The sequence below is a fragment of the Talpa europaea genome, assembly GCF_964194135.1.
Source record: "Talpa europaea genome assembly, chromosome: 8".
Classification (NCBI taxonomy): Eukaryota; Metazoa; Chordata; class Mammalia; order Eulipotyphla; family Talpidae; genus Talpa; species Talpa europaea.
The window spans coordinates 92352773-92377452 of NC_140075.1; the positions used below are offsets into that span (position 1 = coordinate 92352773).

The following is a 24680-nucleotide window of genomic DNA, read 5'->3' on the forward strand; positions in this document are numbered from 1 at the left end:
TTCCATCATGGTGACTGACACCAATCTCTTTAACACACTCAAGTCAGAAACCTGAGTTCATCTCTTTAGAATGTCTCTCCCTCACTCTTCACATCCCACTACCAACTGTTGTGCTGTTGATTCTTCCTCTTTTGGCTCTTGAAATCTTTTGATTTCTGCTGTTCCCACCTCCTGGAGTCACTGCAGTCACCTGCTTACTGTTCTGAGGCTTCTGATCTAGATGCTTCCATTCAATCCTCTTAACTACAGTGGCTGCCCTCACTGAAATGTACATCTGATGACAATCCATCCATACAACTATACCCCCTCCCCATCCTCTACAGAGGAGTGACAGTACTACTTACATTCAGGGTCTGCAATAGTTTAAATGGTTTATGTTTATATCACTTGTTGTTTCAAGTTGTTCCAATATTTATATTGTCCCTACAAGGTGGGAACTGTTTCCTAGTCACAGTAACTAGATGACCAAATATCTTGAAGTTTCTCAACGCCATAGTCAGGAAGGGACTGAGTTTGGCATATGGAGCCAGGTCTCCAAAGCCCATTTACTTTCCCCATTGTTTCTCTAATTCTTATCATTGCTTAAAGGAGCTCATAACCTGGCCCAGGTATATACACCTAAAAGTTGGAATTTAAAAAAGCAACAGACTGGTAACTTGCCAAATTACTGAATATTTAGAGAAAGTTGAGACTTTTCATTATAAGAGATACAAAGGAGCCTACTTTTTATCCCCTTAATACAAAATTCTTTAATATTTAGAATTTAATAACTAATATTTGCTTCCTACCAGTAGCTACTCAAAGTATTTTATATGTAGTACTCATTTTGCTTCACAAAAGATACAGACAAAACAGTTAAATTAATAAAATTCAACTGGACTGAATACCTAGAAAAGCTTCCTGAAGTAGAAGGAAATATGAATGGTACACCAATACCCAAGTATGGTATAAAACAGGAATTGGTGAACTATGGCCCACATCATAAAGGGTTAAAAAAGGAGAAGAAAAAGAATGTGACAGAGTGTGTGGCCCAAAAACATAAAATATATACTGTTGGCCCTTTACAAGAAACTGCAGTCTCCTGGTATAAAAAAATATTGTCCCTAACTTATTCTGGAATGATACCCAGTTTGGATGATGTAATTTACCTCCTTTAAGGAAGAAATTAGCATTCCTGACAAAATACTTAAGTGATTTTCTTGATAAACTATATTTCGAAGTAAGATTTGTTCTGGGAAACCAGTCTTCCACCTACCCACTTGACTGTCAGTCAAGAATCTACTGTTCTTCAGCTAAACATTCTTTTTGCATCCAGTCTATCAAAGATTATATAACCATTTCCCCCTATATAATGCCTAGACTGAGAGTGAATCTTTGAATTGGCACCTAAGAAGTCTTTCTGCATTAGGATTACAATGAAACTTTGACATCTGTTCATAAATATAACTATTAAGCCTTCAAAAAAAAAAAGAAGAAGAAGAAGAAGGAGGTAGCTGGGGCCTCCTTGGTGTGAAAAGGTTAAGTCTCAGCACTATGAAGCTATCCTGAGTTCGATCCTGCCAGGGAGGTGACCCACTTGGCACAGCAGACCCCTCCTTACTTGCCCGCTCTCCCCTCAGCAGTGTATTTCAGTTAATCTGCCTGTTCTGTTCCCCACTCTGTCTCCGGCGAATCCTCTAACCCCCCTACACCTCTGGCCTGCACCCCAGCTCTTGTATGCATAAATAAATAAATCTTAAAAAAATAAAATTAAAAAAACATGTAGCTGTTTGGAATTTTAGAAAAAATGCCTCCAGAAACATCCATACAGAAAAGTTACCTATAAAGGAACAGTAACAGCAAAAACACTTCAGACTTCTGTTACAGCACTGAAGAGGACTGTCAAGACTTCAGACCCAACCTGCTAGATCCTTCAAGCATAAAGACAGCAGAAAATTGTTTCCAGATACCCATAGATTAAGAAAAAAAGCACACATACCTTTTCTGGAAAAGTAACATCGCTGCATTTCAGCTGCCTGAGAGATGAAGGGAGATAAATTGTAGAACAAAGAAGTTGTAGTTTCTAAAAAAAGACTGGCAGTTAGCAATGAAATCATTTAATCTAAGAGTTAAGTCTAAATAACTAATTGTACATAATGAACATTTATGAAAGTCTGAAAAATAGTGCCCTTGTGTTTAAAACCATCTCCTTTCTGAGTATGATCTAAAAGTCTCAGGATATTAAATTCTGAGTGTCAAATCTCATTGATATACTTATGTGCATATGTCCCACAAAGAAACCAAATTCTCCACAGAAGGACTTTCCTGACTACTGAAGCTCAATCTAGCCCCAGCAAAATTGTGAGTTCTCTGTATAAGGACAATTGAAGCTAAGAGGAAGGGCATGAGCCTGAGGGGAGCAGCAGTGTGACACAGTGGGAATACAGCTACTAAAACCAACTTCTTTCTCTGCGGCTCTTCTGTTAAAAGGAGCCCAGCGCAGTTATCTTTGGTGTGAGGAACCTACCACTTCTCCCTCTGTAATATTTTCTGTATTTGGAGAGAAGCCACATTTATTGTGGCATATCACCCTGAGAGACGATTTTTAATCTTGAAAAGGACAAATGTTAACCATTGGATCATAGAAAAATACTTGTAAGTAAAATTTTACAGGTAAATGGTAATAATGAAAAGCTATAAATATGCTCATGATTAAAGGAAAGCAGAGCGCATAGCAGGATATAGCAGAGTGGTTCACAGGACTTGGCATTCTGTCCCGAGGGCAGCAGACGGCCCTTTGCCTCAGGTAGGTGTCTGTCCCCTGAGAGATAGACCCTGGCTGGTTTCTCTTCTCTGTGAGGTCTAGCATGAGAGCTCTCCACTGCCCTTCATTTCCAAGATCCATGCACATGTCCACTACTTTTCTTGTGACTTTTTTTTTTTAAAGATTTATTTATTTATGCATACAAGAACTGGGTGTAAGCCAGAGTTGTGGGGGGTGAGAGGATTTACCAGAGACGGTGGGGAGCAGAACAGGCACATCAACTGAAATACACTGCTGAGGGGAGCAGTGGGCGAGGCAGGAGAGGGCAGCTGCCCCATGTGGGTTGCTCCCTGGCTGGCCGCCGATCGAACTTGTGCTGCAGTGGCTAGTAATAGCTTGATAGCGCTGTCTTTAACCCCTGAGCCACCAGGGAGGCCCTCTTGTGACATTTTAAGTGAATTCTGGGTGGGCTTTGTTTCGAGCGAGCTGTGTTCACATCTCCATCTTGCCCTGACAGTCTCCTTATTCTACTGCAAAAGTTTTCTGCAACAAGCATCGCATGCTTGAACATTCCTTTGATCAAAACTAAAATTTTAGAAGCTTTTCCGTACACTTTGTCTCTTCCTAAGCATCTGATTTGCATGTATTCATTATTCTAGGTTGGCGACAGAGATGATTCCAATCTTTATATAAATGTGAAGCTGAAGGCTGCTGAAGAGGTAACACCTAGGCCATTGGTGCTATTACCCTCCTCCCCAACCACCCCAACCCCACCTCCACCCTTTGCCCTTTGTTCCCCTCTCCAGTAAATCTCACTGCCCACAGCAGACTTTGGTTGGTCTATTTTGCAAGTCAGAAGTGGGTGACTTAGAGCTGCAGGCGCTGGTTTGCCCTTGAATATTTTCTAATCAGTGATTTGCTTGGTCCCCAAGAAGAGGAATAGTGGACAAAAAACTGCTCGCGTACAGGGATGACAATTAGCAAGTCAATGATGAATGGGTCAAAACGAGAGACTAAGTCTTCAGAACATATAAGGGTGAAATGATGAGTAACAAACGCCACTTGGTTTCTTTTCGTCATATCTGTAAAAGAAATGGGCCCATGCCTTAAGTTCTCCTGCCATATGCCTGCTTTAAATGTTCTTTTCTGCAGATTGGGATCAAAGCCACTCACATAAAGTTACCAAGAACGGCCACAGAGTCTGAGGTGAGCTGTTATGAATTGATTGCTTAGAGGACAGCTGATGTGGTTTTCCGTTTGGTAGAACTTTAGGGCTGATAGATTTAGAGCATTTGCTCAGAGTATGATTACAGCATCATTTCCAGTCACCTGTGATGTTCACTAAAAATGGATCCTTGGCCTGTTGTTCCCTCCCTCTTAAATACCAGTTGTGTATTCCTTTTGTGTGACATTTAAGAATAGGCAGAACAAATCATTGGTGATTTAAGTCAGAACTTTGGTTGCCTGTAGGTTGGGGAATGAGTTGTGAAAGGGCAGGAGGGGAAAAAACTTTCCAAAGTGATGGAATGTTTTACATCCACACCATCTAATAGAGTAGCCACTAGTCCCACAACTAAAATGAAATAAGATTAAAAATTCAGTTCCTACTAGACACATTCAAATTTCAGTAGCTGTTCTTATATTATAAGGTGCAAATGATAGAACATTTCTGTCATCACAGAAATCTTGATTTGGGTGAAGTTAATGTGGGCATTACTGTTGCAGTAATGAGTCACCGAAGTTCTTGGCCCTTTCATTTAATGGATTTCTTACCAGACACCTGAAGATCACATTCTGTGTTAAAGTAAAACCTCTCTCAGTATCCAAAGGGAAATACATTCTGATAGGACCACAGTTAAACTCTTAGGGGAACATGGGTCAATCTGACTTGACTTAAAAAGAGTTTCTCTGCCTTTTTGATTTCTATGTCTTATACAAATTGTGTGTGGTATGACTTTTAGGTGCTAAAGTATATTACATCTTTGAATGAAGACCTTTCTGTACATGGGTTCATAGTGCAGCTCCCTTTAGATTCAGATAATCCCATTAATACGGAAGCAGTGATCAATGCCATCGCCCCTGAAAAGGATGTGGATGGGTGAGTGTGGCTTGGCCTTCTGTATCTCATTGCATGATTCCTATTTGGGGAACACATCATATATTTGCTTGTAAAATGTAAGGGCACCTAATTACCTTTATCTCCCTCTTCATTACTTTCATTATTTTAGGTTGACTAGCATCAGTGCTGGAAAACTTGCTAGAGGTGACCTAAATGACTGTTTTGTCCCTTGTACTCCTAAAGGATGCTTGGAACTCATCAAAGAGACAGGTACAAGCTAAACAAAGCACCATTTCTTGGAGTCTGGTCTTGACATGTGGAGGTACTGAGAAGGTACACAGTGGACCCAGAATAAATGGACTTGATCAATGCAGGACCCATTGTGTCTCTGAAGGACTTTACTTCAATTCTCAATTGTCTCAACAGCCCCATGAAGTAGGAACTGTTATTGTTCAGCAGCCTAAAAAACAGGCTCTGAGAGATTGAGTAACTTGTCTAAGAAGGAGCAGAGCCTAGATTTGAACTCAGGGTTAATTGAGCTCAAAGCAACTTTTGTGTGAAAAATAACCTATTTGGTTAAAAGAATTCAGATCGTATGTCAGGGTACAGAGTGAAGAGCCCCACCTCTGCAGTGGGCCCCCATTCTCCATGGTAGTTATAGGGCTAGACAGATGGTGGAAACGAGTCTCTTGAACAGTTGGCCATATCGCCCCTTTACCTAGTTAGCATCTTGGTGTTTTAATTTCAGCATGAATACTTTTAGCAAAGGATGTGTGTCCTATTTAAAGGAAGTAGACCAGAAGTTTCACATGGAAAGTGTTAGCCAGCATATAAGAAAATTTTCTGTGGTTGGCAAGAAAAGGTCAAGCTTTAAGCCTTCGATCACTGTTTAGTCCTAGAGCTAAATTCATATTCTAGGGCATGTTTAGTCAACAGTGTGCTAAAACTCATAGTAAATTTATGAACACTTCAAACTCTGAGGACTTGACTTGGAGATGTTCCCGATGTTAGCATTATATAGAAGCTTAGTCTTTTTTGCATAAAATTAATGTAAGAGTCCACTTAGCTGTGGCTGGGTAGAGGTGCATGTGGAGTCCTCAGGTACTCAGTCTCTGCCTTCCTCCCCATGCAGCTTACTCTCAGGCTCTGCATCATGGCCCGCAGCTCCAGTCTTGTTCCATCCTTGTGCCTTATAGTCATGGAATAGGATTTTATTGGCCAGGTGGTGAATGGTCAATTGTCCACTTCTGGGTACTCACTGAAACCATCTCTATTGAGTATGTCAGACCTGAAGTGGATGCTGAGCAGGCAGAAAGAAGGCTTCTTGCTACAGTTTTTATCACTTCCCTACAAACAACCCTACGTCTCAGATCCTAAGCCAAAAGAGAAATTTGAATGAGGAACTGCATAAATAAACTTACCAAAGTTAGAGTTACCGATACTAATCTAATTTCTGTTGCTTCCCTCAACATCTTCTATTCTCTTATTTGTTATAACTGTTTTTCCCGTGTAATTTAATCTTAAGTCTTCTTCCATATGGCTGTTTATGTCAGGGGTTCTTTTTGCTTTGAGTGTAGGTTTTCTTCCCACTCCCCCATGACTCAATGATTGGATCTTGGCTTATGCTGCTTCCCAAACCCACAGCAAGAAGGACACATGTCCACATTCTAATTTGTAGCTGAAACCCTGGGGTTGCAGAATTATTGCCAAAGGAAGAATGCTTTTAGGAAGATGTCTCTTGATGCTAAGAACCTGTTCTAGTGCAGTTGTTCGGAAAGTTCCCATTTAGGTGGCATGTGAAGGAGGGCAGTTTCCCCCAATTCTCTGGTCATGCTGGCTTTTTTCCTCAGGGGTGCAGATTGCTGGAAGGCATGCTGTGGTGGTCGGGCGCAGTAAAATAGTCGGGGCCCCAATGCATGACTTGCTTCTGTGGAACAATGCCACAGTGACCACCTGCCACTCCAAGACTGCCAATCTCGGCGAGGAGGTAAGGGGCCCAGAGTACAGGGGCTGTTCTCTGTGTGTGCAATCACACGCTCTCACAGGGGCGTAGCTAACACGTAAGTGCCAGAAACTCCCATGTGCTTTGCCTCGTTATCTCATTTAATCACTACAACAGTGCTTTGAATCTTGTCTCATTTTACAAGATATAGGAAGAAATTCGAATTCAAGACTTGCTCACCTTTGTACAGGTTCTGTTTTGACCATATTCTTTATGTACCAGCCCACCTCATGGTAGATAGAGATTAACAGAATAGGAACCAGGATTTTCCCCTGGCAGGCAGATCCCAAAGGCTTACTAGGCTGACATCTGTTGCGATGTTTTCTTGACCCTGGAATCAGATTCCTGAGACCAAGAATTCTCAGTGTACACATCACCGTTGAGTGTGGTACTAAGTGTAGAGAGAGGTCTAGCACTTTCTCTTTTAATCTACACCAAGTAGTGTTCTGCTCTGCTACTACTTGGTGATTCCCGATTCCACGGGAGAGAGAGCAGTGATATAGCAATGTCGCCTTAGGCCTGTGGCTCGAAGCCCCTGCTCTTCCCAGTCCTGCAGGTTCTAGTCCATTTCCCCATCCAGTAAAATGTCTAGTACCAGGGGACTTTTCCTGTCCTCTGTGCAGGATCAAACACAGCTGTCAGGCATTTGAGGCCTAACCCCTGTGAAGTGGTTGATGTCTCTGCCCCCAGTGTCACCTTTGAGTATTGCCCTATCACTTTCATGGGCTGCTTGTTAGTACTCTTGCTACTGCCAGCTGACTCCCACTAAGGTCCATCTGCGTGCCCTTACCATGTCCGCCTCAACCTGGACCCCTGTACCTCTTCCTCCCCCATTACTTAGCCCCACATTACATGTAGCCCCTCTCTCTCACACATGCACTTTATGAGCGCCTGTCTTACCCTTACCCTTACCAATGAAGAATTTCCTGCTAAACTCAAGGATATCCTTTCCACTGTAGATTTTCTTGTATGTTCCAATGTTTAATTTCTTCTCCTAGGTAAATAAAGGTGACATCCTGGTGGTTGCAACAGGGCAGCCAGAAATGGTGAAAGGTGAATGGATCAAACCTGGGGCAATAGTCATCGACTGTGGAATCAATTACGTCCCAGGTGAGTGTTGCTGGAGGAGGAAGGCAGCTTTCTGGGGCAGGCTCAACAGAGGCAGCCTAAGTGAGAACCCCTTGTCCCATTGGGGACTTGAAGCGCTATGTTTTGGAGCTGTGGACTTGCCCGAAGGTGCATGCCGGGAGTGGATGGCTTGGTTGCCTGCCTTTTGAAGGCAGATTAGTGTGACAGCAGAGTCTGTGACTTGAGCCACTGTACTGTGTGACTCCTGAGATGATGGGGTTCAAGGAGAGCAGCCACGGGGGTAGGGGGGTGTTTCACTTTATCTTCTTGTAAAGATCACTCTGTTTTAACAAAGGATGAGTAGATTTAAAACAGTGTAATCTTTGCCAAGTGTGAGATTCCAGGTGAGGGGCTTGTTCTACCAAGAGTCCTCTAGGAGGGCTTTGCAAAGAAGCTGTATGAGCTGGGATTTTTCTAGGCAGAGAGACAAAGCCCAAAAGCGTGCTTGGCATCTTCACACCTAAGTGCCTTCTCATCCCCCTTATTTTGGTTAATGGTATCACCATTCTTCCTTTCCATGGATCTGAACACTTTTAGTTTCTCTCACAATCATCCCCTATATTGGATGTGTTTTTAAATCGTCAGGGTTTTTTCCTGTCATCTCTGCCCCCAGTGTCACCTTTGAGTATTGCCCTATCACCTACATGGGCTGCTTTGAACATGTTTCTGGTCTTCCTGCTGCCAGCTAACTCCCACTCAGGTCCATCTGCGTGCCCTCAGTGTACACATCACCATTGAGTGTGGAACTAAGTGTAGAGAGAGGTCTAGCACTTTCTCTTTTAATCTACACCAAGTAGTGCTCTGCTCTGCTACTACTTGGTGATTCCCGATTCCATGGGAGAGAGAGCAGTGATGTAGCAATGTCGCTTAGGCCTGTGGCTCGAAGCCCCTGCTCTTCCCAGTCCTGCAGGTTCTAGTCCATCTCCCCATCCAGTAAAATGTCTAGTACCAGGGGACTTTTCCTGTCCTCTGTGCCGATCAAACACAGCATGTGCAGGTCCACTTCAACCTGGACCCCTGTGCCTCTTCCTCCCGTGTTACTCTGCCCCACGTTTCTTGCAGCCCACTCTGCGGCCTCTCTCACAAGCACTTTGTGAGTACCTGTCTTACACTGTTGTGCGTGGACCACAGCTCTGTCCTGCACGTGCCTCGTGGCCTTGGCAGCCTCCATACCTGCGTCTCTAGTGGGCAGTCATGTTATTTCATTATGAAGTTTCAAGTATAAACTTTAAAAGAACATATATTGCGGCCTCCCTGGTGGCACAAGGGGTTAAGACGCAGCACTGTGAGGCTATCAACAGCCACTGCAGTAAGAGTTTGATCCCCGGCCAGGGAGGTAACCCACATGGTGCAGCAGACCTCTCCTGACTCGCCCATTGCTCCCTTCAGCAGTATATTTCAGTAGATTCGCCTGTTCACCTCCCCACTCTGTCTCTGATGACTCTTGCCTCCACACACACAGCTCTGGCCTGTACCCCAGTTCTTGTATGCATAAATAAATAAATCTTTAAAAAAAAATCTGGGTGGATTAAAAAAGGAAAGGACATATAGTGAACATTTGTACACTTACTTAGAGATTCAAGAGAGGAATACTCTTTCAAATGACTGTTTCTGTACATCAAGCACCACCCCAGAACAGCTGTACTCAAATGCAGTCTTCACTTTCAACACCTCCTCTGTCCAAATGCCCATTCTTCCTTCCAAGCAGTGTCTCATTTTCCCTTACCAAAGGGTGCTCTCTCCTTCTTTGGAAAACCCCTCCCTCCCATGGCACTTGGTGTTGCCTTTGCTGTGTGTCTCCTGCTGGGTGTCCAGGATCTACTCTGTCATCTAGCCAGGGCCTCAGCATGTCCCTCGTGCTATGTCCAGCCGCGTGTGTCCAGACTGGTTACACTCATATCTTTTGAGTTATCGAAGGGAGTTATAGCAAGAATAATCTTTTTTTCCCCTTCCCCTCTCAAGTTTGAAATATAGACACTAAGCTGCCAGGAACATTAGTCACTGTCAAGCCTTCACCATTTTTAACCTCCCTCCCACTCTCCCTACCATGCTTTTAAGACAGTAGCTCATAATTGATCACTCATTTTCATGTAGTGTAATTATCTAATGGGTGATAAAGAAATTGCTCTCCTACAACTCCTCACTTTGAGTACTTGTGATATGACATTCAAGCTCATTCTGTTTAAAATCTTGCATCTTCTATATCATATTTGTGCTTTTGACATTTTCTGGACTAGATTTGAGAGACAGATGAAGAAAAACCTGGGTGGGGATCTTGAGTCTTGCAGATGGGTGTGAAATGTTGACTTCAACATGAAACTTCTTGCCCTGTTCACATCTATGCCTCATGTAGATGGTAAAATATGAATAAGAGCAAAGCTGTAGCTTCCTTCTTAGTCAACCATATTTTTACTGATCCTTAGCATATGGGTGGATAAGTATCAGTAAGCTTTTTATATTGTCCTCCAAGAATGACAGAGTCACTGAGGTACAGGCCAGTGGGCAGGCTGAAGGACCTAGACTGTTCTTGACAAGTATTCATTTTGAAGCACCATGTTCTCTAACTGGGCAACCTCTTGGTTCGTATTTTGATTTAAATCATTTTGTATGGTCCACTCACGGATAATAATCATGAATCACTTGTCAAATCAAGAATGAATGAAGTTTTTTGTTAAGGAATATTTTTAAAGATTCAAGTACAGGACAGAAAGTAATGGTCAAAAGACAAAGTGTTCTTTGTGCTTGGCTTGCTAAACAAAATTTGAGAAGAGCTAGATTAACAGTGTTGTATTTGGAAAGGCTATAAAAAGAGGAAACAGAGTCTCCACCCTATCCAATCTCAACCTATCCCGGGTAGTGACTTCTGCACTGGATTCTATTAATACAGGTCCTCAAACTATATGTGGAGAAGTCAAGGCTCTTTTGAAATTTTGTGCATATAATTCACAGTGAGTGGGAAATTCAAGGGCTAGGTTAGATAACCAAGATGTCTCTTCGTTACTAAAGCCTTACACTTAGATTGAGAAATGGTCAGATTTTCCTCTGGTCACATCATACTTTCCTTGAAACACTGAGCCCACATAGTGCAGCATTTAGTTGTGTAGGAATTGGTGTGTCTTCTATATACAGAGAAAATAAAATAACATACTTTAATAAATAGAAATGCAGGGCTATTTTACTAACATCAGTGTTAGGCTAATGAAGCTTATTCTAAGAAACAGGTCCTTAACAGTTTTCCCTTGGCATTTTGACACTTTAGTCGGTTATGAGAGGAAATATTTTGCTATAGTTTGCTGCTTTATAACCTTCTAGAAACCTGAAATTATCCCAAAGAGTCCTGCTCACTAGCTCCTTCTAATCCATATAGAAGACATCACATGTATCTAAGATGGAAAGAGAAAAACCCTTATGTTTGAAGAGTACTTTTTCAGTTTTAAGAATGTACACATTTCCTCTCTTGCTTGTCAGCAAGCTTGTGAACTAGGTGGTGTTAATCCTTTGCATCTTTGGACTTCTGACCAGCAAGGAGCCCATGGGGGGAAGGCTACCAGTTAGTGGAAGCACTGATCCTAGAGCAAACATCTGTTCATTCTGGCTCTTGGGCTACCCCCTTAAGACTCCTCTCTCAGTTTCGGCAAGTTGACCAAGAGAGGTGGTGAAATGGCTAACATCCTACCAGATCCCGCCTCCAGAGCCTTCGAGCTGCAAGTTCTAGCCAGTCCCCCAGCCCCCCCCCCCCCCCCCGGAAGTGCACTGAAGCTAAGTGTAGGATGTATTTTGTGTGAGTGAGCAATGATGCATCACTGGGTTTTATTCTCTTGAATAGCTGTTCTTTGCTGGTAAGATTTGTAGTTGTTCTTGTATCCTTTTAAGGGAAGTATAATTATATTCTTTGCTTTTTTGCATACATTTAAGTAGCTGCTCGTCTTTGGAACTAGATGTTGAATTGTTCCTCCAGCTCATGCATGGAGCTCACAAAATGCTGACAGTTGCTGTAGAAACCGTATCTGGCAGCTGTGACATAAGTTGGAGCTTTGTGCACCCAAAAAATTCTTTTGTAGGCCTTGCAAATTAACATTTTAAAAGGTTCTCATTATATACTGGGTAGTTGGCTTTAAGGATGAAAAACAGTTGGTATTTTTATTTGCCTCCTGACAGACTACGAAAGGATTCTCCTAGTTTTGAGAAACCACTTAAGCAGCTTATGAATTTTTGGAGGTAAAACAAATATCTCCTTAGGTAATGGAAATTACCTGTCATCCCATAGCTTTTAAGTAAAGTAAGCACTTGAGCCACATGGGACTACATACCCTAAATTCTTATTCTTTGGAATAAGCTTTTGTAATTGATCACATAATTTAGAAATGAACACCAAGATTGTGAGTCTGAGGCATTGCTTTGATTTTTACCTCCCTTACCAGATGATTCAAAACCAAATGGGAGAAAAGTTGTGGGTGATGTGGCATACAATGAGGCCAAAGAACGGGCAGCCTTCATCACTCCTGTTCCTGGTGGTGTCGGGCCCATGACGGTGGCAATGCTGATGCAGGTGCGTGCAGATCAGCGTTTCTGTGACAGTTCTAAGAAGAATCCATAGGAGTCACATTGCTGCCTTTCTCCTTAAGAAGAAATGTCCTAAAACCTACACAGATGCTAAATAAGGATGGGAATCTGTTGAAAGAAAAAAGGGGATGGAAGAACAGAGAAATAGAACCAATCATATTAATAGAAGAAAATAAGAATGGCACAGTTCTAAATTACTTTGGAATGTAAGAACATTAGAAATAGAAAGTGCAAACACACTGACTTTTTAGGTCCAAGTTGACTTACCATCTTGAATGCACACCAGCTGATACGGGAAGAGGCAGGCAGCCAAAAACATTCTAGGTGCCTGTACATTCTTACCTAGAATTGAATGAAGCATATTAATAGTGGAACATAAAACTGTGGTTGAACTGGAGTGAAGCAGGATTTGAAATTGAGGTGGAGCTTAAAATACTCACCTCTTCTAAGTTCCATTTATGTCATTTTGTTTAGAGCACAGTAGAGAGTGCAAAGCGATTTCTGGAGAAATTTAGGCCTGGAAAATGGACGATCCAGTATAACAACCTTAACCTCAAGACACCTGTTCCAAGGTAAAAATAAAATTTCTCTAGTTTGAAACTATAGCTGTCCCCTTTGGACCCCTAGCCATGGTGGGGGTGGGATTAAATTCTAAGAATTGATACTTACTTTATGTGTTTCTTTTAAGTGACATTGACATATCACGATCTTGCAAGCCTAAGTCCATTGGTAACTTGGCTCGAGAAATTGGTCTGCTGTCTGAAGAGGTAGAACTGTATGGCGAGACAAAGGCCAAGGTTTTGTTGTCAGCGCTGGAGCGCCTGAAATACCAGCCTGATGGAAAATATGTGGTGGTGACTGGGTATGGATTTTTTTCATTTGCCAATCGAATCTTAATAGTAATCCTGATTTATTACCACGGGTAATAAATATGTACACAAAATTTCCTTTAATTAGGTTTTAGTATTCTAAGATACATTTTGTCTCACTCGACCCTTCCTGCAACCCTAGAAGGTAAAAGGAGATTATAACCCTTCAGAAATGAGAAAAATTATCAAGGTTATCCTTCTAGAAGGTAGAAGAGTTGAACATTAAAAGTTGACCTTCAGATGGAATCAACTTTCTTAACCCTCATTTCATTAATTCAGTAGAGTTATCAAGCATTCTTTTTTAGGCTTGGCTGAGTTATAGAAAAACTAGTTCTTGAGGCTAAGTTAAGAAATTAAAATTATAGCAGTGTTTCTCTACAAGTCTATTTGCTCCTCACAGTGAGAGGAGCTAAAATACAACAGTTCCTCTTAATTTAAGTTTTTGAGGAAATGGCAACTAAAAACTCTTGGAAAAGATCCTTTTCAGGTCTTTTCATCTTATTATGCAGAGTAAGCATTAATCTTCAGGATCTGTTTGAGCTGACTTAGTAATTCACATGTATTTACTTTTCCTCTTTTGCTGTTATCTTGAAGAATAACTCCAACACCCCTGGGAGAAGGAAAAAGCACAACTACCATTGGACTCGTGCAAGCCATTGGTGCCCACCTTCATCAGAACGTCTTTGCGTGTGTGCGCCAGCCTTCCCAGGGCCCCACCTTTGGAATAAAAGGTATTGACAGGACTAGCCCACTGATGGCCAGAGGGCGCCTGCTTCTCTTCAGGCCTCCCTGACCCACTCAGCGCATGAATGCTGTGGGTGTTTAACTCATTTAGACACCCGGAGTGTCCTCCCCACACCCCTTAATGAAGTGCTTTTGGCAAAGACTTTCATCTGATCACTCTTTCTTTTTTTTTTTTTTTGGAACACTAAATGTAAAAATTTTTTTTTTTTTTTTTTTAGATTTATTTATTTGTTTATACAAGCACTGGGTATAGTCAGAAGCGCGGGAGGGTGAGAGAATTCACCAGAGCAGGGAGCAGAACAGGCAGATGGACGAAGTACACTGCTGAGGGGAGCAGCGGGCGGCAGGAGAGATCTGCACGCCAAGTGGGACCCTCCCTGGCAGCCAGGGATTGAACCAGCGCTGCAGAGGCTGCGAGCAGCTTCGCAACCCAGCGCTCAACCGCTGCGCCACCGTGGAGACCCCTGATCACTCTTTTTGACCCTGCACAAAGGGTTGCTTTTCTGTGTCTAATAGTCAACTGTCACAGTAACGATAAAGGTAATCATAGCTACTGATCATGGTCAAACCCTATAAATGTTTCACTATGTTATAAATAAGAAAACCTACCCTTATTGAGTATATGCTTTGTGCCTGGTATTGTGTTAAGCAATTTATGCCTACTGTTTTACCTTCTTATATGGAATAAGTAGCATTATCACCATTTTACAATAGTAGCAGTTGGGACTTCAGAGGTAATTTAATCAAAGCTAATTTATTAGTGTTTGGGCTCTGTTTATTTTGAGCTCTAAAACAATACCATTAACACAGCGTTTCTTCTGACTGGATGAAAACACAACACTAGTAACCATAGTTCATATTTAGTTTTTGATAGCTGCAGTACAGCAAGCATGCTCTTTTAAAATTATTTTGGGGCCCCCCTGGTGGTGCAAGGCGTTAAGTCTCAGCACTATGAAGCAATCTGCAACACTGCAGCACAAGTTCAATCCCTGGCCAGGGAGCTAACTTACATGGTGCAGCAGACCTCTACTGTCTTGCCCGCTGCTCCCCTCAGCAGTGTATTTCAGTCAGTCCACCTGTTCTGTTCAACTCTGTCTCTGGTGAATCCTCTCACCCCCACCACATACCTCTGGCCTTGTACCCCAGTTCTTGTATACATAAATTAATAAATCTTTAAAATATATTAAAATTATTTTTATTAATTATAAAAATATGTTCTTAAGTTAGATTTCTCATTTGCTTGCTGATAGAGTCTCACATATTTTGTTCTAGCAATTCCTATAAATGTTGACATTGGGTACACGTTTGCCCTTCTTCTGACTGTTGTTTTGATATGTTTGATAAATGTGCACAGTTCTGCTTTTGAGCTTGTCTTAAGAGCCTCCTTACAACTTCAGAATGAACTTTTTCCCAGGGTCTGCTTACTGAACCTAGTATTCTTCTTTTCCTCAACATGAATTACCTCCTTTTCATTGTGTGGGTTCTGCCATACAAACAGTCACAAAATCTAAACTTCAAATTGACATTTATCTCACTCATCAATCTGGATATTTTTGACTCACTTTTGGTTAATAATCCAAATGGGGCAGCAAAAAACCTAGAAGCTAACCTGTTTTCTCACATTGTACCCTACTTAGGAAGAATTGCAGTCTTTTATTTGGGGTGTATATTTTAATACTCCTTTAAAAAAAAAAATGCCAGAATAGCATTAATGAGAGTAGGAAATTGAGAGAAGTAGGTTTGCCTTTATGTAGACTGTAGGCTGGGGATCACCAGGAACCTGTATGTGTTCATGGTTTTGTCATTTAGACTCAGATTTCAATTGAGAGACTATTCAGCATGAACAAGACCAAATGTTTTAGCTTTGTAAAAGAACATTAGAAAACACTGGATCAAATCTGTCCAACTGGCTATAAAAAGTAAATAAGCAATATGTGTAGCAGTTCCAAAAACTGATGTGCTTTTATGGGACTCGGGAATCATGGAGACGAGTGCTTAACAAGGCTTCCCTCGGCCTGTTTTCTAGGTGGCGCCGCAGGAGGTGGCTACTCACAGGTCATTCCTATGGAAGAGGTAAAGTATTTTGGGATCTGGTTGAATCAGACCCTTTATCATAGCTGTTTCTTTTCAGAGAGTGACCTTTATTGTAGATCTCATAATGGACAAATGACTTGTTTCTCAGCAGATGCAAGGGAAAGTGTCTTAATTTGCAAATTTGTAAGAATTGTTTTTTGACAAGGACTTCAAAGTCTGGAACTCAGTAGGGATAATGATAGAATGAAGAATGAAGCGTGAGACTGGAATGAACCATCACTCAGCAAATTCAGGGAGTAACTACAGAAATGGGAAAATGTTTGGGCATAGAGTCAAGCTGCTCCTGTGCAGTCTTTCTCTCCTGCTGCTTAAAGCCTGGAGTGTGTCCCCATGACCCACTGATGCTGTTGATCCCAGTGATGTGGCATTTGTCATTACTGGACATGTCACTTAGGGAAAACCACAATTTCTTTTATGTTTTCTAGAGCATACTGAATATACTACCATCAGTTTCCCATTGGCTTTAACAGGGGAATTAATTTGGCTGTTATAGAATGAATTTTAGAAACAGGTAAAAAGTTGGAAGACTAAAGTAGCTTCTGCTTTTTCGTAGTTTAATCTCCACCTCACTGGTGACATCCATGCCATCACTGCAGCTAATAATCTGGTTGCCGCGGCCATTGATGCCCGCATGTTCCATGAACTGACCCAGACAGACAAGGTAGGTTGCTGAAGCCCCAGGGCACTTTGTAAATGCTGAGGCATCTGCATTAATATTGGGTAGTGATGTTGCAGGGAGCAAGGCAGTGGGCTCCCTCTGACTAAAAAGACCTTTTCCTCCTTCCCTTTAAGGCTCTCTTTAATCGTTTGGTACCCTCAGTAAATGGAGTGCGAAAGTTCTCTGATATCCAGATTCGAAGATTGCGGGTAAGCTTTTTCCTTCTTCATTTTTGATATTGTATGAAATTGGGTGATTAATAAGGAGATAACAGTCTCCTCAGGGTAGCCTATTTTTGCATCAAGTAACATGCATAATCATATCCTATGCATAGCAAAGATTGGTGGTAGAGGCTTCTTCTCCATTATATATAAATTACAAATGATTAATCCTGGAATAGAGCACTGCCCCCAGCTAAGAAGTTGACTGACACTTCCTTTATAGCTTGGACAGGAGTCCGCAAGACTCCTGTTACGTATATATTTTATTTGAATCTCTATACAAATATATAGAATTTAAACATACATGTACCTACCATAAGACCCAGAAATCCCACTCCCAGGAGAAATGCAAGTGTGTTCATACAAAAACATGAATATTTTTACCATGTCTATTAATAATCTTCATAATCTAGAAACAGCCCAAATATACTTTAGTGGATGAGTGGATAAACAAGCAGTATGTCTGCATAATAAAAGGCAATGAACTGTTGCTACACCAGCAGCTTGACTGAAACTCAAAGATGTTATGTTGAGTGAAAGGAGCATACTGTGTGCTTCCATTTCTATGACATTGTAAAAAAGACAAAGCTGTTGGATGGAAAGTGGGTGCTGGGGATGATAGATTGACGGGGAGGGTGACAACAAAGGGATAACACAAGAGAGCTTTGAAAATAAAATTTCAAAATATATTCATATGAAAGGAATGGAATCCTTTAGATATTTATCCTTTATACTTTTTCTCTGTGTGTGTATATTCTTTCAATAAACTGGTATGTATAAACATTCAATAAATGGTGTGTGCTGTTTATTAAAAACAGTAGTAATATCTGCTTTAAGTTTTTATAATTTCGTATTTTGATGCTGCAAGGACAGTATGAAATTCCTCTTTACGAACATGATTAACTTTGTATTTCTATCACCAGAGAGGTAGGTAGTTAAGTAAGTAGGTAGATGCATTTTTTCCCCCTGCACTCACAATTTGATATTCCTTAGTTTATTTTGCTTTTACACACCCTCCCAAAATCCTATGCATAAGGCAAGTCAACTGTTACCATATTTTGTAAAAAAGTTATATTCAGAAGTACTGTGGAAAGAGCAGGCTAATGGAACTTTCTGTGAGATGTAGAGACGAACTAGATTAAATATATAAATGGTCCTCAAAAAGCTCTAGGACTTGAAATCAAGGGACTTGCCCAATGTCACAGTACCCCTCATCAGGTTGGAACTAGAACCCCAGTGTCCTGTTTCCTGGCTATCCAGACACACACTGTTGCACAAGTTACTTCTTTGTGCCCCACCAATGCTCAGCCACGGGTGGGTTGTCAACAGCAGATTCTCAGCCTAGCGCCCAGGGCTTTTGCTGACTTCTGTACACAATGTCATGTTCTGGGCTTAAGAGTCTATTTGAGGGCCTCCCCGGTGGCGCGGTGGTTGAGCGCTGGGTTGCGAGGCTGCCTGCGGCCTCTGCAGCAACGGTTCAATACCCAGCTGCTCCCGGCCACTGGAGGAGGGTCCCGCATGGTGCGCAGACCTCTCCTGCTGCCCGCTGCTCCCCTCAGCAGTGTACTTCGGTCCTTCTGCCTGCTCTGCTCCCTGCTCTGGCTCTGGTGAATTCTCTCACCCTCCCGCGCTTCTGACTGTACCCAGTGCTTGTATAAACAAAACAAATAAAGTCAATCATTCAATCTACATTTATAAAAAAAAAAAAAAAAGAGTCTATTTGATCAGCCAGTAAGCACCAGCTCTGAAAACGCATCCGAAATTTTAAAACAAAGTCCTCATCGCACAGGAAAGGAACTGTGGAAAGAGTAGGGCTTGCTGGAGCCCACTCAGATATACCAGGAGTTAGAAAAAAAGAATGTTTGCTAGGCATTTTCCATTTCATGACGTGACTCAGATAGGGATACACTGTAAGTAAACAGAATGTCAAGTTCTGTAAAGAGGAAAAGACAAGCGCTTTCTGTCTTTGTTTACAGTGAGAGGGCAGTGAAAGTACAGTGTGACATAAAAAGCATGTAATAGTGATTTACACTGATTGATATTTATTTTTGCTCTTCTAAATACTTAATTTGAATTGTGCTTCTCAATTGTCTGATTGAAAAAACTTTGCATGTTTCATTTCCTTTTACTATATTTGGGTTTGGTGAACTAGGTACAACCCTGCTTGGTTACTATGGTTATTTAGGGCTAGGCTTAGGGAAATACTTCTGGTGCTATCGAGGCAAACATGTTAATAATACCTTAGTGCACTTGGGAGTAGGAAATAACTCCAGGTTTAGCCAAAGGGATTCTATTCTGAACTTAAAATGGTTTCTGTTTTCTAAAGGGGACCCTATCTGGAAATAGGGATTAAAACATTTTTTAAAATTTATTATTCTTTTGTGTATTTCATCTTATTTTATGTTTCAATTTTCCTACCTCTTCAGAGATTGGGCATTGAAAAGACCGACCCCGCCGCACTTACCGATGAAGAGATAAATAGATTTGCAAGGCTGGATATTGATCCAGACACTATAACCTGGCAGAGAGGTATGTGCAGCCTATTGTCTTGGTTATACTGCACACCCATCCCCTCTCTTAAGTCTTCTTAAAATGTGGGCCTCCCTGGTGGCACAAGGGGTTAAGTCACAGCACTCTGAAGCTATCCATAGTCAATACAGCAGGAGTTCCATCCCCCATCAGGGAGCTAACCCACATGGTACAGCAGACCTCTCCTGTCTCACCTGCTGCTCCCCTCAGCAGTGTATTTCAGTCAATCGGCCTGTTCTGCTCCCCACTCTGTCTCTGGTGAATCCTCTCACCTATGCACCTCTGGCCTGCACTCCAGCTCTTGTATGCATAAATAAATAAATCTTTAAAAAAAAAAAAGAGTTGTTAAAATGTGAGGTGCGGAAGCTTGATGTTGGTATTTTCATGGTTAAGGCCTAACCAAGCTGGTGACATTCATTTTTCTGGCCACCTGTATCAACCTCACTCCTGTAATTGAACTACTTTTTGTTGGGTTAGTTGGAATTTTTCCGGTGTTGATTAGAGTGATGATAGCTTCAAAGAAGTTCATACATAAACTAAAAATAACATTTTGTAAAATTCATTTTATGCAAAAACTTTTGAAGTCATGAGGTATAAAAATTATGTTTAATCACTTGAATCATGTTATCCTTTATTCTCTGAATTCATGTCTGGCAAAAAGCAATTTGATTTTTCTTGTAGCTTTCCAGCTTGCCTACACATTTTTACTTCATTTTATTAAATTCTTTTATAATAAAATAGATAGCCTTCAATTTTAAACACTTAGCAATTTAGTGAGTTTCTTGACTTTACTGCCATATGTTGCTTTTCTCTATGGATAACATTCATGGTTTAGAGTTATATTTTATACCAGTGGTGCATCCATTTATCCTGTATCACTGCTGAGAAGGAATTTTTTTTCCTTTTTTTATTTTTTATTTATTTATGTTTTAATAAATTTTATTTTTATATTCCCCATACAATTGCAACCCCCTTATTTTGACCCCAATCCCTCCCCTCCCCCCACCCCCCATAAAGTGTCTCTGGTTCATAGTTGTTTGTTGATTTTCATTTTCACTTTCTTGTAGTTATTCATTTTCCTGGTCCCTTATTTAAGTTTTCTAGATTCCTGCTATGAGTGAGACCATCTGGTATTTTTCTTTTTCTTTCTGGCTTATTTCACTGAGCATGATCCCTTCCAGTGCCATCCATGTTGCTGCAAATTGCATGTGTTTATCTTTTTTGAATGCTGAGTAATATTCCATGGTGTATATGTACCACATCTTCTTGATCCAGTCATCTATATTTGGGCATTTGGGTTGTTTCCAAAGCTTAGCTATTGTAAACAGTGCTGCTATAAACATAGGGGTGCAGGTGCTCTTTGGAATTGATGTTTCTGTGTCCTTTGGGTAAATACCTAGGAGTGGAATTGCTGGATCATATGGAAGCTCTATGTTTAGTAGGTCCAGAAATCTCCACACAGCTCTCCATAGTGGTTGGACCAGTTTGCACTCCCACCAACAGTGCAGGAGAGTTCCTTTTTCTCCACATCCTCACAAACATTTGTTGTTGCTAGTTTTTTTAATATGTGCCATTCTCACTGGTGTAAGATGGTATCTCATTGTAGTTTTGATTTGCATTTCCCTGATGACAAGTGATGTTGAACATTTTTTCATATGCCTGTTGGCCATTTGCATTTCCTCTTCAGAGAAGTTTCTTTTTAGCTCTTCTGCCCATTTTTTGACAGGATTATTTTCTTTGTTGTTGTTGAGTGTCATCATGAGAAGGAATATTTATCCAGTTATGCAGAACGTAGCTAATGACCAATTTATTAACTTTTTTAATGATTTTCTTTGGCTCAGTGGCTCTTCTCCCTAAAGACATTACAAAGGCTCTATCTTTACTTTAGTAGCCTTAGACAGTATGATATTTTAGGAAGAATAAAATGAAGAATCCATTTTGAAAATTCATTATCTCATTCACTTTTCTTTTGCTTTAAGTCTAATGCATGCTTTTTAAGAAAAGTAAAAACAGACAGGGGAAAAGTATATCATATAATACAGAGAAATTAGAGTCAACAACTTTACTCTAGATTTTTTGAAAAATGGGGGTGGTCTCCAATAGCAGTTTACATCCTTTACTTACAAGTATGGGGAGTATGTCTGTCTGTCTGTCTGAGTACTATATAAGACACTTTTTGTTGTTTTTTTAAAGATTTATTTATTTGTATAAGAACTGGGGTACTAGCCAGAGGCATGGGAGGGTAAGAGGATTCACCAGAAGACAGAGCAGGGAGCAGAACAGGCAGACAGCTGAAAGCACTGCTGAGAGGAGCAGCAGGCGAGACAGGAGAGGTCTGCCGCGCCATATGGGTAGCTCCCTGGCCGGCCAGGAATCGAACTCATGCTGCAGAGACTGTGGACAGCTTCACAGCTCTGCGCTCAACCCGCTACACCACCAGGGAGGCCCTAAGACACTGTTTTGAGGGATGAAATTAGTACAATCTTTATGAAACATAGCGATGTTTTTTCGAGTACTTTAAAAGTACCGCTCTTCTTTGACCCATTCAGAGGATGACCTGGTTTGTTGTTCATTTTGCGTTTTCTTGTTTTTATTTGGCTCATCATCCAAAAAGCAAAGCTGCGAGTATACTAAAGTGGTAGGAGTATTTAGGCCTGGTTGTTGGAGTTGAAGTTGGTTAGTTGGTTGATCTTTGCCATGTTTTCCGAGGGTGTACAGTCATGTAAACAGGCTGTTCAAGGAATGGAAACCATTCCTTCTGAGCATGCTAAAGGAAAGAGCAGGGCTGTGCCCAGCATGCTTCAAAAGGCACCTGCCCTTGCCCTGCGTTCATGGCTCTATGCTGCTCAGCATGGAGCCCGCCAGTGAGTCATCCCACCAGGTGACATCACAAACCTCAACCTTTGGAAAAACTATGACCTGCTCTGCTTTTCTTTGATTTGGAATATGCTTTAAAACAGAGCCCCCATTTTTAGTTGGTTGAATTTTCAAGACAGAATAAAAATCAAGCCATTCCATATTCCTTTCTTCCAAAATAATTCCTGTACATTTATGCTATGTGGACATCATTTCTTAACTTTAACCCATATTTCAGTTTGCGTGGAAACTGATTTGGAAATCATGTGTTAGTAGTAGATACTCATTAAATTAGAATTGTGGCTTTAAAACTCTACAGTTCTTTGACTTTATGGTCCTTTTACTAAAAATTATTCTGTGTCTTCCCATTCTACCATAGTTTTGGATACCAATGATAGATTCCTGAGGAAGATCACAATTGGACAGGCTCCAACAGAGAAAGGGTACACGCGGACGGTAACTATTTGTTCCTTTTTAAGTAAATTAGTTCACAGGAACTAGATCCTTGCTTCTTCTATCCTCCTCCAGCCTCTCCCATTCGATTGCTATTGCCAGGTGTTGTTCTGCCTTCTCCCTTTTAAAATGGAAGTGAGTAGGTGTGTGGTATTGAGCACTCCTGACAGCTTTTGCCATAAATCCCATGTGTCACCTGTGTGTTTTTCCCTGGCTTTTTTTCCTGGAGGTGGGGAGCCCTAAGTGAATATCCTTGCACGCAAATTGATGAAAATTGCATCTATTTTGTGGCCACTCTGCATTATGTCCCAGCTGTGCAAAGCTTCTGTGTTGCTTCCCTTAGATGTTAGGGAATCCTTGGATGTAGGGACCGTTGGCCCTATGACAACATTTATTTTTTTAAAAACAACTACTCAGGGTCTTGGAATAATTAATTACCAATTTTTGCTATTGCAGGATTATTTTCACTACATCTTTTGTGCACTCCGTTGTTGTTCTAGCATTTAAAGCTATTTGTTTAAGCCTCCAATACAAATAAGGATTCATTTTGTAATTCATGCTTCTGGTTTAATGCCATTTTTCCCGTTTTATCTTTTCCCTGCTAACAGGCCCAGTTTGATATCTCTGTGGCCAGTGAAATCATGGCTGTGCTGGCTCTCACCAGTTCTCTGGAAGACATGAGAGAGAGACTGGGAAAAATGGTGGTGGCTTCCAGCAAGAAAGGGGAGCCCATCAGTGCTGAAGACCTGGTGAGCACCCAGACACCCCTGGCTGGGTGATGCACCTGGGTCTGTCGTCCTGGGATTTCTCACTGGTTACCCATAACAAAAACTAGGCTGTACTAAAAGTGCTAGAATTAACTAATAAATTCAATATGATTTTGCTATTTACAAGATAGTTGTGCAACTCATAGGAACTTCTTCAAGTGAGTAATTGGTGGCATGCTCCAATAATAGACCACAAAGCTACAGGTGGGTTAGCAGCATCTTCAACTTGTGTGTATTGCCAAGAGCAGCATACGGCTTCAGTGTGCAGAGGACATGGAGAGTCAGAGGGAGGCCCCGAGAGGCCAAGCTTGGAGTCACACCCTGACTCCTTCAGTGATAGACCTCCCCGCCCAGAGGCCTCTTGTCATGAGGCTGTTGACTACCATGTCCACTGTATGGGATAGCTCACTGGCCAGTTCCTCTAATGGTCCTACTAGACTAGGTTTCCACTTCAGTGTTATTTCTGAACTTTCTGCATGGTAATATGAGGTTGGAAATGAGGTAATCTTATGGATTAATTTTCAGCATTTTAAAAGGACAGGTTTATTAGGATAAGGAGAAAGAAAGAGAGGCATCTGCATAGTCACAGAGGGCAGGAACTAGATTAGTTTTTTAAACCCCTGTTTATGTTGACATATACCAAAATAATTGGGATCCCTAGCTTTACCTTACTTTGTTACTAGTTATTTAAGAGTTGATATTGAACTCTTGGGTTAAATTTTCACTTTCAGCTTTGGGAAACACATGTTGAATCTAGACACAAAGTTACTATAGTCTGTACTCTAGGAATGAGCTCTTCGATGCTGTAAACTAGGCTAAGTTGAATTTCCTCCACCCCTGAGTAACAGAACTTAACTGAAATGCTTGTTTCAGAAATTATATGTGAAAGTCATTTCCATTTCCATGCTGTATGTTCTCCCTCCTAAAAATAATTGTAGCTATAGCTACAAAAAAAGTAAACATGTGACTATTCCAGTTCAGGTGAAAGTACTAA

At 41.2% G+C, this 24680-nt stretch overlaps 1 protein-coding gene across 1 annotated transcript in view; it reads left to right on the forward strand.

Annotated features, from left to right (window-relative positions):
- Nucleotides 1-24680, forward strand: part of MTHFD1 (methylenetetrahydrofolate dehydrogenase, cyclohydrolase and formyltetrahydrofolate synthetase 1) — a gene marked incomplete at its 3' end in the record, with an annotated part of 51560 nt that overhangs the window by 14684 nt on the left and 12196 nt on the right. Inside the window, exons 3-18 of the mRNA XM_084239830.1 lie at nucleotides 3403-3462; nucleotides 3896-3949; nucleotides 4705-4841; nucleotides 4972-5072; nucleotides 6653-6789; nucleotides 7803-7914; nucleotides 12354-12481; nucleotides 12970-13067; nucleotides 13184-13357; nucleotides 13959-14095; nucleotides 16135-16181; nucleotides 16756-16863; nucleotides 16995-17069; nucleotides 19508-19610; nucleotides 22846-22922; nucleotides 23528-23668. Of these exons, the coding sequence (XP_084095956.1) occupies nucleotides 3403-3462; nucleotides 3896-3949; nucleotides 4705-4841; nucleotides 4972-5072; nucleotides 6653-6789; nucleotides 7803-7914; nucleotides 12354-12481; nucleotides 12970-13067; nucleotides 13184-13357; nucleotides 13959-14095; nucleotides 16135-16181; nucleotides 16756-16863; nucleotides 16995-17069; nucleotides 19508-19610; nucleotides 22846-22922; nucleotides 23528-23668 (1689 nt within the window). The remainder of the gene's footprint in view (nucleotides 1-3402; nucleotides 3463-3895; nucleotides 3950-4704; nucleotides 4842-4971; nucleotides 5073-6652; nucleotides 6790-7802; nucleotides 7915-12353; nucleotides 12482-12969; nucleotides 13068-13183; nucleotides 13358-13958; nucleotides 14096-16134; nucleotides 16182-16755; nucleotides 16864-16994; nucleotides 17070-19507; nucleotides 19611-22845; nucleotides 22923-23527; nucleotides 23669-24680) is intronic.